The sequence below is a fragment of the Argopecten irradians genome, chromosome 3, assembly GCF_041381155.1.
Source record: "Argopecten irradians isolate NY chromosome 3, Ai_NY, whole genome shotgun sequence".
NCBI classification, from domain to species: Eukaryota; Metazoa; Mollusca; class Bivalvia; order Pectinida; family Pectinidae; genus Argopecten; species Argopecten irradians.
Genome location: NC_091136.1, coordinates 27112505 through 27128638, shown reverse-complemented (window position 1 = coordinate 27128638; position 16134 = coordinate 27112505). Strand labels below are relative to the sequence as shown.

At 36.4% G+C, this 16134-nt stretch overlaps 2 protein-coding genes across 14 annotated transcripts in view; one reads left to right on the top strand and one right to left on the bottom strand.

Moving 5' to 3' along the window:
* Positions 1-864: 864 nt before the first annotated feature.
* On the bottom strand, positions 865-9610 carry LOC138318042 (zinc finger protein 318-like). The gene is made up of 7 exons (XM_069260093.1): positions 9310-9610; positions 5398-8424; positions 5025-5144; positions 3856-3952; positions 3426-3544; positions 2100-3267; positions 865-1846 (listed from the first exon to the last, which is right to left on the bottom strand). The coding sequence occupies exons 1-7, from the start codon at positions 9532-9534 to the stop codon at positions 1761-1763; spliced, it is 4842 nt and encodes a 1613-aa protein (XP_069116194.1). The 5' UTR covers positions 9535-9610; the 3' UTR covers positions 865-1760.
* Positions 9611-9798: 188 nt separating this feature from the next.
* The window catches only part of LOC138318038 (myosin-I heavy chain-like), an 84592-nt gene continuing 78256 nt past the window's right edge, over positions 9799-16134 (top strand). For 7 of the 13 annotated variants that reach the window (XM_069260088.1, XM_069260079.1, XM_069260078.1 and 4 more), the window contains exons 1-2: positions 9801-10032; positions 13185-13291. In XM_069260088.1, the coding sequence (XP_069116189.1) occupies positions 9993-10032; positions 13185-13291 (147 nt within the window). In that variant the 5' untranslated portion in view covers positions 9801-9992. Of the gene's footprint in view, positions 10033-13184; positions 13292-16134 lie in introns of all 13 variants that reach the window. The other 6 variants (XR_011207833.1, XM_069260087.1, XM_069260086.1 and 3 more) reach the window with 2 other exon arrangements.

Genomic DNA, 16134 nt, shown 5'->3' with positions numbered 1-16134 from the left:
AGTATAATTCAAGCAGAGCGGGGCTGCAATTGTTGAATCAGGTATACAGCCTTGACATTTATATTAGACTATATACACAAAGATGGGTGGAGTTTTGCAAAGTAACATTTACCATTTACTGATATTTTCAGCAATGTTTCCATGGTTACGGAAAAAGTGCAAAAAATGAAAACCTAAAAATAGCAAAAGGCACTACTAGACCATAAGAACAATGTGTCTATGAAGTTTCATGGAAATATCTCTGCTGGTTTTAGAGTTGTGCTCCGGAAACGATTCTTACACAAAAATCTGCCATTTTCAGCAATGTTTCAATGGTTACAGAAAAAAGTTCAAAAAGTGAAAACCTTAAAATAGCAAAAGGCACTACTAGACCATAAGACCAATGTGTCTATGAAGTTTCGTGGAAATATCTCTTCTGGTTTTAGAGTTATGCTCCGGAAACGAACCTGGTACAAAAATATGATATTTTCAGCAATGTTTCCATGGTTACGGAAAAAATGCAAAAAATGAAAACCTAAAAATAGCAAAAGGCACTACTAGACCATAAGACCAATGTGTGTATGAAGTTTCGTGGAAATATCTCTACTGCTTTTAGAGTTATGCTCCGGAAACCATTCGTACGGACGGACGGACGGACGGACGGACGGACGGACACAACCCATTTGTATATCCCCCACCAACTTCGTTGGGCGGGGGATAATTACACTACTAGGTAATAAAATAAACATTGGTCAGTAACAAAGAGTGTTATGCACTAAAATTGATGTATCAAAGGATTTTCTATTTTAAGATCAATATAAGAATAGTAAATCAAACAAAGGATGTTACACAAATTGATATGGTTCTATCAACTTCAACATCAAATGTTTTGTAGAAGTTTTAATTTGGATATATTCACATACGATTTTGACATATTCACATACGATTCTGACATGTTGAAATTGTACATTGAACTGAAAAATGAAATAAAGTTTGACATTTCTCAAGTTCCTGAAACTGACAAAATGGAACATTTTCTCTGAAAATCTCTTTTTATTACTAACAAGTCTAATTTGTCAGACAATTAATCAAAAGGATGGTAACAACAATCTGTTGCATACAAATATTGATTAAAACTGCAAAATCTTAACAATTCCAGTGGAATTTCAGGATATTTTAATGGCGTTCAGAACTAATCTAATACATGCATTTTAACGCTATAATCATGATCAAGAATTACAATGTTAAAGTCTGTTCACACAACTTAAAATCGTCTTAAAACACTTCAGAACAGATTAAAAGAAATGCATATATACGAAGATGATATAAAATGAACACATGACAATATATGGGACTATCCTCTTCTTTGGTTATTCTTTGTAGACAACTCAGCTTAGCACTCCACGTGTTTCTATCAATCGTTCAATTCTCTTCGATTTGTACATTTAATAAATCTTCATTGTAAATGATGGTAAGTTCGCGTTTTCACTTCAGCAACAGTCAACACAAAGCCTTGAGTAAGTGTTAATCTGTTATGAGAAATTGGAAAAGAAACAGAAACTGTTTCATAAACTTCCAACTATTTCTCTTGATTTATTATCACCAAGAAACTATTCTACATTGTCATGACTTACATAAATTTCAACTGTCAAGCTCACAACGCGGAATAAAATTCCCATATTTCAAATAGAGTAAAATGTCCAAATCTTGTTTAGATAAAAAAAATCTCCGGATCCCCTTTTCAGAAAATCTTTGTCACAACTTTGATGCAAGGGAGATAACTACGATTCATCTGCTTCACACTCATCCACAACTTCAAAGTCACTTCCCATCTGCATACTGAACTCGCTACATTCACTGACTCCATCTGAAATAGAAAGAAAGTGTCATATCTTCTACATCTTGTAACATACCTGGTCAGGTATTTCAATAATTTCTGTAGATGTTTGATCACAGAATATTGAATTAAAACATGCTTTTAAAATTTAATTTTGAATAAATCATTACCATAAAAAATATCCTCTATCATTGAAATTCATTTAGAATACAATTTTTCTTAATTCATTACCGTTTCCTCATAGCTACGCTGTGCAATAAGATCTTAATTTTTATCTACTAACCATCAATGTCATCTGATTCAGCAGCTACAGCGTTGCTCTCTGCTTCAGCTGATGTGTCCGTTATTAATGGCAAAGCCTTGCTGGATTCTGCTAGTGGTTTCTCGCTCAATATTTCCATCGCTGGTTGAGAATTTCCGACTTCCATAGGCAGGTCCTTATTGTCGTTTTGAGAACGTTCACTCGCAACTGTCACCTTGGCCTCCTCAGAACTTGGTTCCTTGGGAGGAGCAGATGGTGGCAGCGGGATGTCCATATCAATCACTGACATAGGACCTAACTTACCTTTTTCTACATGAAGGGTTGGAGGCAGGGAAAGATTCTGGGAAGGAGGCGGCGGTGGTTTCTTTGCAGCTAATGGCTTCTCGGAAGCCGGATCTATACCTAACATTTTCATATCTGCCATCTCCTCTTTCTGCTGAGATGTCAGTTTCTTTTCTTTACTTTCATTAGTGTCATTTTTCTTTTCTGTTGGTGCAGCGTTTTCATCCTTGAGTTTGCCTGTGAAAGCCTTGAGAATATCCTGTGCCGTCACTTTTGGTTTTTCCTTCATCACTGGCAGTGGTTTTGATTTATCTTCAAGCGTTAAAAACATGTCCAGTGAGGAAGGCTTCCCTGTTCCAGGCTCTGTCTTTGCTGCTCCTTTCCGTAGGGGGAAGGCTTCCACCTTACCACCTGCTTGTTTCTGGCTTTCTTGTTTAGAGACAGGTGTCCATGGAGGCAGCAATGGATTCTTCTTAATGGGAACCTTGACAGCTGGTACTATAGGCTTTATACCCATCTTATTGACAATGTTAATAGCAATCTTACTTTTGCCATCAGCTGTTACTTCTGCCTCCTTCGATTCCTTATCTTCACTGCTTTCCTCTTCACTCTTGGTCTTGTCTTTATCTCCAGTAGAGAAAGAAAATTTGCCAAAACCATCACCAGATTTAACAGTCTTGATATTTTTTGGCTCATTTGGCGATATTTTTGGTTTCTTAGCAGGTTGTTCTATTTCTAATTCATCCACTGGTTTTTCCCACATTTTCTCCTTCTCTTGCACCCGTTGCTTCTTTTGTTCATTTTTCTCTTTCCGATCCTCCTTTTTCATAACTTTGTTTCCACTGCGACCTGTCGCTTTATCTAGTCCTCTTCTCTGCTCATAAAACTCATTCATTTCCAGATGTTTCTAAAAAATACAATATCTAAAATCAAAATTTTATCATCGGATAAGTAAACATCTAACAAGAGTTATATGCAGTAGTTATATCAAATACATGGTTGTAAACAAAATCCAAAATATTTTAGTGAGATATATTTGAAATTTATAAATGTACTTGTCCTTACCAGATAGTTTTGGTAGTGACTATCTGTCTTAATATGAAAGTCTGCACATGCCTCGTCACCAGCAAACTCCTTACACAGTGTACAGTAGAAAGCCTTACAGGGTACCAGGAATTCTTGTCCTGAAATGAAAGATAGAGGTACTTAACAATTCCCTAATTATCTCCTACAGAATTGCCGTTTTGAAAAATTATCTTAGTTAAATCAACTAAAATGCATATATATATACATACCAAAACCATGCTTATTTCGACACAATCAATTTTTTAGTGCAAAACTAATTTTGAACAAGCAAGCACAATGATGATGCACATTCACAATTACTGTTATAACAAAGACTTAATAGTGTTCATTGCCATTTTTAGTGATATCAAACAAGCGAGTGAAAATGTTTAGAATGCAGAATTTTCTGGATCTTATTGAAACAATTTACCTTTGACAGGTAGCACAGCCAGATGCTCATTTTTAGCATGTTTGACAGGACTCTTCATAGTTTTGGGGACCCATGGTCGATCATAAGGATTCATAGCCTAGGAAAGATTTTTTGTTTAAATGTGGAATCAAAACATGTATGTTGTACAAGAGATCCCAGAGGGATCTTGGCGCCCACCAAAGTATGATCTACGTCTGACAATGGAAAGAGGGATCTTTCTCTGCTTTTCAAACTTTTTCAAACATACAATATATATGAAATATGAAACAGATCACTTCATTACTTTTTTAGAAATAGCAGTAACAAACTTCAACTATCAAAATCCAAGATGGCTACCTGTCAGCCATCTTGTTGACCGATCGGTCCTAAAATGCAATATGCACAACTAAGGTCCTAGGGGAACATACATATAAAATTTGAGAGAGATCGCTTCCGTACTTTCTGAGAAATAGCGGTAACAAACTTTAACTATCAAAATCCAAAATGGTTGCCTGGCGGCCATCTTTTTGACCAATCCGTCCCAATATGCAATATGCACACCTAGGGCCCTAGGCGAACCTTCTGGGAAATAGTGTTAACAAACTTTAACTATCAAGATCCAAGATGGCGGCCTGGCAGCCATCTTGTTGACCGATCCGTCCCAAAATACATTATGCACAACTAAGGCCCTAGGGAAACCTACAAATGAAATTTGAAAGAGATCCCTTCAGTACTTTCTGAGAAATAGCGGTAACAAACTTCAATTGTCAAAATCCAAGATGGCGGCCTGGCGGCCATCTTGTTGACCGATCCGTCCCAAAATGCAATATGCACAACTAGGGCCCTAGGGGAACCTACATATAAAATTTGAGAGAGATCCCTTCTGTACTTTCTGAGAAATAGCGGTAACAAATTTAACTATCAAAATCCAAGATGGCGGCCTGGCGGCCATCTTGTTCACCGATCGGTCCCAAAATGAAAATGTTACAGATAAGTACAGTATGAAGATTATCAAGGTGATCTGTTATGCAAAAGTAGCAGCAATTATCCAATATCATGTCTTTTTAACCATTTATCAACTCAAAGACAATACTGATTGCCATTTTGATGTTATCCTATAATATGCCCATAATATTCAGACCTATCGTACTTGCATCACAAAATGTAAAGAAAGCAGTATATGTCATTACCTGTTGATGTTTCTTCCCATGTAAGTGTTGCAGCACGCTGTATATACTCCCAGATTCAGTATTACATACTTTACACCAATGTCCGCCGGGATCAAAAAACTCATACTTTTTAACTCGTGCCTGAAAGAAACAAGAAAAGCATTCCCTCCCATTTTATAAAGCATTCTTTTTGAAAGAGAGTAAAGGTTTATTTAATTTCCAAAAAAATCCAACCAGTGTTATTCAATATTCTATAACAAAGCAAATTTACCTTCATTGGACAGATAGAGAATTATAAAAGTCTCTAGGCAACAGAAAGATATTCTCAAAGATGAGAATGTAAACTATATGTATATACTGCAAATAACAATTAGAATTTGATAGCAATTAATACCTGTTCATTTTTCTTTCGTTTTTGTGCCTCTTCTTTTCGCTTCAGTGCCTGCTCCTTTTGCTTCTGTGACTCTTCAACCTTCTTCAGAGGTGTTTTTTTCTCATTGGTATTATCTTCAAAAATGTCTTCCTTTTCAAGTTCAGGTTTAAGATTGGGATCTATTTTACACTCTTTCAGAATCTTCAAATTTTCTTCTGCAGCTTTCCGTAGTTTTGAGAGTTGGGAAGAAATCTCATCCTGCAGTTTGTTATTCTGTAGTAGTACAGGATCCTTATGTCCGTCTTTCTGCCTCCTTATCTTTCTCATCATTTCATTTTGCTGTTTGCGCAATTTATCCAGTTCACCTTCCAAAACTTCAATCTTCTGGCGTCTCTGTTCCTTTTCTTTAAGTAGCATGTTCTTTTCCTTTGGGGTGAGCACCTTTCTTGGAGGCTCTTTTGACTGATTTTCCAGAGTACCTTTTGGTTTGTCAATTTTTGGTGGAATGACAGTTCTACTGGTTTCCATTGGGGCAATTTTTATTGTCTTTTTTTCAAGAGTGATTGTCTTCTTTTCCTGGATTTCTTCTTTGAATACATCCATTTTGTCTGTTGAGCTCCTTGTTTGAGGTGGAATGCTGTGTGGAGGTGGTCCTTGATATGATGAATTGTGATTTGGAGGTGGGCCTGTAAACCCAGGTGGTGGTTGGTGTGTTGGGGGAAAGGGGGCACCCGTCAGTGGAGGGTAATTTCCATATGTTTGATAAGGCATGTTAGGGTCAAATCCTGGGGGTGGAACCCCAAAGCCATATGGAGGAGGTGCGTTATACACTGGTCCCACGGCAGCTCCAGGGTAAGGAGGAATGGAGTGAGTCTGTGTATGGGGTACTGTAGATGAATTTGTGTAGTTTGACACACCTGCAGGGGTATATTGCGATTGTGAATAGGATGCGGACTGATCAAAGCCTTGGTATTGAGTATCAGAGCGCGACACTTGTCTCTGGAAAGATATACCAGATGACAGACTTTCTGTAGGCAAACTGGGATCTTCATAAGTTGACTCTTCATATGTGTCACTTGCAGGTTCTTTAACTGGGTCCCTGATTTCCTTTCCTCTATCCCTGTCTATGTGATCTGTCTCTCTGCTTTTATCTCTGTCTCTACCGTAACTTTCTAATCGTCTATCCTGTTCAGCTCTTTTGTAACCTTCCGATCGTCTACCCTGATCAGGTGGATCTTGTTCAATGCTTCTATACCGGTCCCTGCCATCACTTTCACTATCATATCTTCTCTCAGATGACTTTGGTGGACCCACTTTTGCTTCCCGCATCAAAATATCAACAATTGATTCTTCCTTTTTGATGGTAGTGGTTGCGGTGGTGGTAGTGGAGGAGGTAAAGAGTTTACTTTTTATATCATCAGAAATTCCTCCTTCTAAGAAAGATGCAGTCTGATTGATACCAAATTGTTCCTCCTCTATTTTGGGTTTTTGAACAGGTTGGGCATTATTGGCCTTTTCCTGCATTCTTCTTGACATTTCAAAATCAAATCCTATGGATTTGAGTATATTTTCAATGGTAGGATCATACTTTTGCTTCGGCTCTTCAGGTGGACCCTGGCTTGTATATGGGATGGTTGGAGGCATTTGAGCTGCAGCTGGGATTTGAGCAGGTAAGGCAGCTGGCATTTCATTCCCGGATGTAAATAGACTGAGAAAGTCTGGCTTAAAAGCTGCAGGTTGAACAGCTACAGGTTTTTCTTGCACAGGGGCAATATCCCTAGTAGGAGGGTATGCACTCTGCTTTAACCTCTGATCCTCAAGAAAAGAAGACACAGTTGAACGCAGTTGCTCTTCTGTAGTTGGTCTGACTGGATGATCAGATGTTTGACGATCAATGTAACGTGATTCTAAATGACTAGGCTGACTTGATGGTAGATGAGAGTCTGTACGCATTCTTTGCTCATCAGTAGCTGACAATCTGCTGAATCGATCATCTGCTGGATAAGAATCCAGCCTGGAATGTCTTTGTGGCATCCCAGAATAAAATGGATCTTCTGATCTAGAATTGGCCTCTGCTGGTGGTCTTGAGCCAGGCTTGCTGGAGTTTGCTTTCTCGACCTCATGGTCATCGTCACCATATAAGAATTTCTCCTCATCCTCAATGTCCATGTAAGACGACATCCCTGGAAGTCCAGACTTTGAGTTACCCCTACCATCAGGTCTTGATTGCTTTGAGTCATAAGGATCCTGGCTGCTGCCTTTTTCATTGCTTTGCTGTAAACTTGAGTCTATCACTTGCTTAGCAGCAGGTCGCATGATAGGAAACAAATTAGTCTCTGGTGTTGATACGGGATTTGTCACTATGCCTGGTAAAGTGTCTTCTGTTGGTCCCTTCTTTTTCAAAATTGATTTCAGTGGTTTTGGTGCCGGTGGTATGGGAGGAATAGCGGGTCTAAAGTCATCTGAATCTTTTCGATAGACATTTGGATAATCGTCTCTACCTGGTAAATCTCTATATCCACCAAGGAGTTCTCTTTCAGTTCTCTCATCAGCGTCTCGCCTTGAATCAATGTCCCTAAAAAAGTTGTCACTTTCTGGTTCTTTATATCCACCCTGCCGTTCCAGACTATTTCTACTATCTCTCCTGTCCATACTACCACTTCTCCTATGATCAAAGTTGTCTTGGTACCGTCCATCCCCACTGTATTTATCAATTCTGTCTCGCGGATCTCTGTTGCGGTCATCATATCGATCGCTTGAATACTCTCTGCTTCTCTGTCGATTAGAGTCATACCCTCCACTCCTTCCCATATCCCTGTCCTGTCTTCTGTCTCCCTGGTCGTAGTACTTGGCCTCCTGGTCATATCCATCAAACCTATTATAATTATCAGAGTCTGATTTCCGCCGATCACTTTGAGACTCATTGTAGGGCGATCTGTCAACAGGGGGACCAAGTCTTCCAGCCAAAGGACTCCTTGTCTTTTCTTTATAGATGTCATTACCCACTGTAATGCGCAAAGACTCTGTAGCTGGAAGATCTTTAGAATACTGAAATAAGTAAGGAAAATATTAACACAAATTGACAAAATATAATACATATTTCCACTATTATAAAGAGGCACCATCTGAAAGAAAGCTAGGATATTTATGTCTCTGATTTTACAAAAGAGTGACTTAAAATTGAATAGAATTCAAAATTCGGCATGAAGCTTCAAAATATTAATTTCATGATGCTGCTTTATATTTTCATTTTGAAATACACCTTTGTGTTAAGTATATTTTAAACAAATTGGCATCTTATGCCTCAACAGAATGCTTTATATATTAGTATAACAGCGGCTGGAATATGTGTATTGTAGAGGTCACGGAAAGATATTCACACCTAGCTAGGTTTACTTATGTGTTGATAGAGAATTGAATCAATGTATTACGAAAGTCATTGTGACTGGTGCATGGGTAGTCATAACATTTTATTTTGAGTTCCAAAGACATTATTTTCTTGATACTTTACTCTGAGATGCCACCCTATTATAACATTGTGTCCCAATACCGACAGTGGTGATATATGTTTCTAGACTAGTATATGACTTTTGAGGGCACAGACTTAAAAGAGGAGTGTAGCGGGAATGGACTGGTCCGAATCGGTGACCAGGTAGCTCAATCCGTAGAGTAATCAGCTAGTGTTCTGAGGTATCGGGTTCGAGCTCTGGTCTAACAACTACAATTTCTCCTCTCCTGTTACACATACGATTTCACCCTAAGTATTATTTTTAGTTTATTTATAATAGACCGACCGCATAAAATTTGGAATAAAATTGAAATCCTTATCATCAGTATATATAAAGGTATAAGCTTATCCTCGTAACATTGTATCGAAAAATATAATAAGCCTATGCAAAATGGACAAAGAGGCCGTGTTGGACATGAGGTAACCTGCGTCCTTAACGGTGATCGCGATCGATCCCGACTTCTACGACGGTCTCGATCGCGATTGTGTGATGATGAGCGCTCTCGACTATTGCTACGTCTCGATCGTCCATGTTGATCTCGCCTCGATCCACCATGGTCACCACTATTTGACTTTCGTGACGATGCATGGATTCCTCCCTCTCGCTTGCTGCCATGGTTTGACCCCCTCCCTCGTCCAAAAAAACCCATATTATTGATTCAAAACCATGCCACACTTGTCAGCATTTGCCACCCGCCGCCATATCTCAATTCCAATGCCAGAGTGCGCATGCTCGTATCGTAAATCGTTCTAAGACGTAAAATAATTTAATCATACTTTGAGCTTTGTAATTTAAATACATTCCTTGATTATCTTAATATATGAATAAATTTATCATAATGCTGATTTTAATAAATGTTATATAGATCCAATATTGAACATTCAAGATGTGACAGTGTTACGACAATGCCCACACACTCGACTCACTCGGCTCGGGAGTGGCGGTGAAGTTGAAAGAGTTGCCGTACGGTAAGCGAGCAGTGAGTCACTCGCAACGCTGGGCACAAGGCAAGCGAGCACTGTGATTAAACCACCGTTATTCATTCAGATGTGGAGAGTTAGTTATGGAGTAATTTTTGGACAATAAGGAAAAGTTTAACGGGCAAAAATGACATCTATTTTAGAGAGACCACAGCTCGCCTCACGGGGTATGTAACTTAATGTCTATTCAGCATCACCATCTTTTGTTCGGTTATCGTGATAACTGAGGTTCGATATTGCTTTGTATTGTGTGTAAACGAACTGACAGTAGGCTTATAGAACAGCGGAGAATAAGGTACTTGTAGTAAAAGATGCCAGTCCACATCTGATAAGAACAAATTAGATATATCCTGTTGCAGACACCAGTCATTTCATTTTGTCTGTCTATAGATAGAGGGTTGTCTTGTTTTGTCGATCAGCTGTTATTACAGTAGGCCTAATTTAAAGGTCTAGATCTATCAAACAAACAGATCTTTACTGTAGGACCTGATGTTCTATATTTGATTTTGTGAATTAGTACAATACTAATACAAGAAACATTATAAATATACATATGTATACAGTAGGCCTATATGTTTCTTTTAATAAAACTAGAAGTCTAATTTACAAATTAATATTAGGAGAATTTATTTCACACTTGAATTCGAACTGTATTACACTGCTCCCCAAACAAATGTAATATTTAAATGAAAACATGATTTACCTCATACTAGATAATCTAACTGTTAGTCTTTATTTCTGTGACAGACACTTCATTTATTTATATATTGTTAACAAGTTATCTAGAAAGAGGAAGCAAATTAGATATAAGGTTTATTTTAATTATTATAGATCTAAAGTCAAGAAGCTATCAATAATGACGACAATCTGTCAATATAATAGGTGACTACCATCAAGGCCATTGGCTTTGTCCAATGTGTTGTTGATATTACTACACCGAGTATTGATTTCTGTTATGCTATTGGATCATTTACCTGTTGAACCTTTATGGTGACAGTGATTCACCTTTTCTGCTATTTACACATGTATTGTCTATACTCCTCTGTGTATTATTATACAAATCACACCTTTGTAGTACATATGGTATACATGTAATACATACCAGTATACTATGTAATCTCTGACAAAGTCACCCTATACCAGTAATTCACAGGTAGGTGATTTAGTCACTGAAATACAGAAGCTGTGAACCAGTCAAGGTAACATGGTACAGGTACCCAGATCACGTCAGAGTAAGGCCATATTACATGTATAATGGATAGGCAGGTTATATAACGACCCGACACCGGTAGCTAACCATGTGTAAAAGTCGGGAGTGCACCTGTCTGTCATGAGAGGCACTGTACATATGGATACACACCACTACCCTTCAGAAATGACAGCTATATGGACACCTCTCCACAATATGGATACAACTAGCCGTTACATCTATACAATCTTGTCAAGGTTGTCTCAGCCTAGTTTCTGGTTGCACACTTTATGAAATAGTTTACAAAGAAGACCTGTAAAATATGATGTTAAATCTTTCACTTTTATGTGGTGACACTTGTACTATTGTTTATTCAATCACTTTAAGCTCTAGATTACATTTGGGCACATAGGTGTTAGTTAGCTAGAATGTATATAATTTTCATCTGATTAATTCAAAGAATTATGTTGTAGCTTTAAGCCATATTACGATTTCATGTCAAAGTCTTTTAAACAAAGTATCTCCCTGAATATACCCGGTTTTCTTCAACATATTGTATTCAGGTATACGTACATATATACATATATACTTAAAAATACTCTAGCTATGTCAGCTTTACATATAAGGCCTAAAAAAATAATACGTCTGGTTAGGTTACCTGACAGACCCTAATTTTTTACTCTCGACCCTAATTTTTTTTCCCACTTTTCTACGAAAACAAAATTAAAAGTAGGGATTTCGATCTCAGACTCTGGTTCCGGCCATTATTTTAGAGTGAAAGACACTAAAAAAAAAAAAAAAATTTATCCCAATTAACCTGCCGACCCTATTTTTTTGCCCAATGTAACCCTAAACAGACATATTATTTTTTTTGGCCTAAGCATATATTCTGTCACTCTAGCAGTGCTTTACAGTACAATGTCAATGATCTGCATGATTCTGCAATAACTTAAGGAGGATATATATTTTTTGAAACATAATTAGGCATATATGTGTATGTAGGTTTACTATTATACACTTCAATACACAATTGCAATTGTGTATAGTAGGGTCATTGACATGCATCCGTTTATGACAGATAATCAGAGAACATGTCTTCAGTATGAAGTGCATCATAAATCATTTGTTGTTCCTCCTCACAAAGTAGTGTAAATTTTAGCGAAGTGTTTTGTTTGGTACAGATTTATTTGTTATTTTACATGTTTTTAAGCACTTTTTTTGAAAAAAAAATTAAACTATCAGTTATTCACTTCTAACCAAGTGTGTACATACTGGTATATATATATGCATGGTATATATATATATATATATGCATGGTTAAAAGGGGTTCAGCATGTTATTGTAAATTTCTTTAAGATCTTTCACAAAAGTTGTTAGTAGAAAATGGCCACAACAATATTAACAGAGGGTGGACTGAAGTAACATTATCAGTGTATAGTCTGAGTAAGCCTCAATGTTTTATAGCAGTAATAAAGCAGGGTATGGACTTGTGTCGGGTGGCTGATTCTGCAGGTATTGTTTGTTATGCCATTCATGACATGACTCATTGTCTGTTATTGCTATATGATATCATGCAAAACATTGCATGCTAATATTATGGTTCACCGAGAGACTGCCCCTTTATACTCAGAGCTGGACAATGGGTCCCAGATCGATCATGAAGTAAAACATATAGGATCATGGACTAGGTCACATGTAAACTAGCTGAGACAATTCTTTAGTTTAAATATAGAACATTTATCAGATATGTTTAAGGGGTACTTTATGATAGATTAAAATTCCATGCAAAAAAATCCTATATCTTGAATGTGATATACTTATAAAGGTAGATAAGGTCACTGTGGCTAAATATCTAGTTATCTACCGTACAAATGTTTCTCAATGGAAAAAGTTTTCATGTCTTTTTATAGACACCCAAAAAGTGGCTGCACTTGCAATTACTCCCGGTCCCTTTTCAAATACATACCGGTACATCATGTTACAGTATAATATGTCCGACTGTCCAACAAATTGTGATTGTTTTACTAATTATATAAGTTAATTAATTGCCATGTAAAAGTCTAAAAGCAGGTATGTTGAAGCATATTACATAAATATTTGCAGTTTATATAATTATTGCATTTTTTTCAGGTGCCCGACCCGAAGATGGAGTTAGTGATATGACGATTATCAGTGATATTGACGAGAAAGGAATTAATATAAATTTGCGGACCCGATATAAACGCGACCAGATTTATGTATCCTTTTTTTGTGTACCACATGATTTCATAGATTTTGGATGTGAAGGTATACGTAGCGTAAGTAATTATTTCTAGTTAGTGCAAATTCGTACTTTACACGTTGAGATTGACTTTTGATGAACAAGATATATAAAGTAATATTTTCATGTTTTTATACATATTCTGCATAAAGTGTACATATGCATTTCTTCTATATATTAGAGATGATATGCATGCAAATATGATAGAAATTTTCAATCAATATGATTAAAAAACAGATCAATCATTACTAGGTAATACACAGTAATTTTTTTAGGTACAGTTGGGGCCGAATAAAAGCCCCTTCCCCTAATGAAATTTTTGCTGAATTTTCCCAATATTATGTAAACATTTTCCCAAATAAAGAAAACTTTGTAAAATATACATGTTTTCAGAAAAATGAAATGTAGTATTTTCCCAATTCCAAAGATACAGGCCCTTGAAATTATTGAGTAAGAAATTTAAAATCACATATCTAGTAAATGAACTAAACACGCCACAACTAGCTGGAACCAGCTAACTATGGTGTCTACAAGCTAGGAGGGAACAGGTAATTGGTATACAGGCTGTTTGATGAACATACCATATTAGACTCAATAAGCACCTCTTCCCTGTTTAATTTCACCTACATTAACCTAAATACAAACTGAAGCTATGAAAATCACAGAGATGTCTCTATTTGTTTTCTTTTGTAAACTGATTGATGGCTGACTCTGCATGTGCAATAATTTTGTGAAATATTAGCCCTAATTTGTGTCTATCAATATGCAATCCCCCTTTATTTTTCATTTTTTTTACCACACTGGGCACTTATTGGGTTGAATACTGTGTAGCATACAAAGTGAAGATCAGTATCTTTTAATATTTAAGGTAAAGATATAGTTTCATGTGTGATTTTGTCTTTTACCTACCTTTTTGTCTTTTACCTACCTTTTTTTTTTATTGAATACCAAGTAGCCCTAAAAACTATGTACCTAGTACATGGTATATGTGTGTGATCAATAAAACCACAATTACATTAGATTCTGATGCCATTGGCATTATGTATTGATATGTATCTCTATAATTGACAATTTATAGACAAGCTTACTTCCACTGACAGTACAACTGGGATCAAGAGTGCACCATGTATGAGGATAAAATATTTATGGTACTGTGTATTAAACTATAGTTTGAAATTCATTTGGTTTGATATCATAACTAATAAGGATTTGAATGATTAAAAAGGCCTTTTTTGTTAGTAAATTTATGATGATGTTTTTAATATTAGAGGCTTTAAGTAAGTGGTATCAACATCATGATTATCACCATTTGAATTCATATTCTGATCTATTATTTCAATTCCTGGCTAGAAAAATTAGGAAAACAAGTTTTACTTTAAACTGAAAGAAAACAAATTTCTCAAATTTTTATAAAAAAGTGCAATGGATTAATAATAGCTAATGCATAAATATAATACACATGCATGATATATATATGTAAAGTGCAGCATCTTAAGAAACGGAAAAGGAAGTAGAAAGGGCTGTACTGGGTTTGACACACTTAAGTTAGCATACACACTGGGATCCTTATAACCTTTCAAGTACACAGGAAGACTGTGGTGCCATAGATATGCTCTGTGCCCTATCTGACAGCCGTGCTCATTTCCAGACTCCCTCAAATTCCTCACTCTGATAACTGGTCTTTAGATTGCAGGGATCAACCCAGAATGTTTAGTCTGCAGGCAGAAGCTTGCCTACCTATCTCCTGAAAAGCCAAAGTTTGGCAAAATGTGTGTAATTTTTATTCCATATCTTATAATCGTAGAAAGAACAGATAGAAGATTTCTTGAACTTTAAACCATCCATTTTTATGTCGGTAGTATAAACATTTTATGTAGGACGGGGATCAACTTCCTGTACGAGAAGAAACTTATATCAAGCAGGTGTCAGTAAGTTGCATAGAAAGCAAATGTCAATAAAAACTAATCTAACTTAAACATGGACAAAGATAACTATCTAGAGTAATTTCTTATATATTTATAACATTATTTTGAATTGTTCAGTGGCATCAGGTTTATATATTAATGATTAAGGGGCTTTCTGATACTCTGCATACAACATGTGCTCCTGGGCTACAGTTTTGTGTGGCCAAGGATGCTCAAGTCCATCTATGCATATGTAATACTGCACATGAGCTGCGGTATCCATGTGGTCAAGCATACTAAAATAGCCTTAGGGACGGTAGTATCTACGTGGTCATGACTATAAGGTGTACAGTAACTGATATGTTCTGTCACCCTCTACCTGTAAGTTTATCTCCCACTTGTCAGATCCTGATCATAGGTTGGTGCAATTGTTTTATTTTCTGTCTCTCAGTACATATATATATATAATTCACCAAACAAAAAATACTTTTTACATTATTTGAATATTATTCTAAAGAATTAAATGTAAGGGAAATACAATACATTATATCAGTTTTCGTATAAAACTTATTTTTTGTATGAGATTAAAATTTATAGCTAATGATAGTTTATTGTATAACAGATTTTAGTCCAATTACTAATTGTTCTGCAGGTGTGTCCTTGCCAAGTTGTGGTTTGTGGTTACAAATTACAGGATATTCTATTGGACATATACATTATTAATTTCTCATCAATCAAGTAGAAAACAAGAGCAGTTTTAGATCAATATAACTTTGCTGCATTGCAGCTGCTCTATATTTAATACATAACATCCTTCATGGCCATCAATGCATAATCTAAAAGTGGTCAATAATGGTTTCATTTTATGACGAGATCAGTATACTATACCTGATTAAGGAATGGAATGGAATGGAAT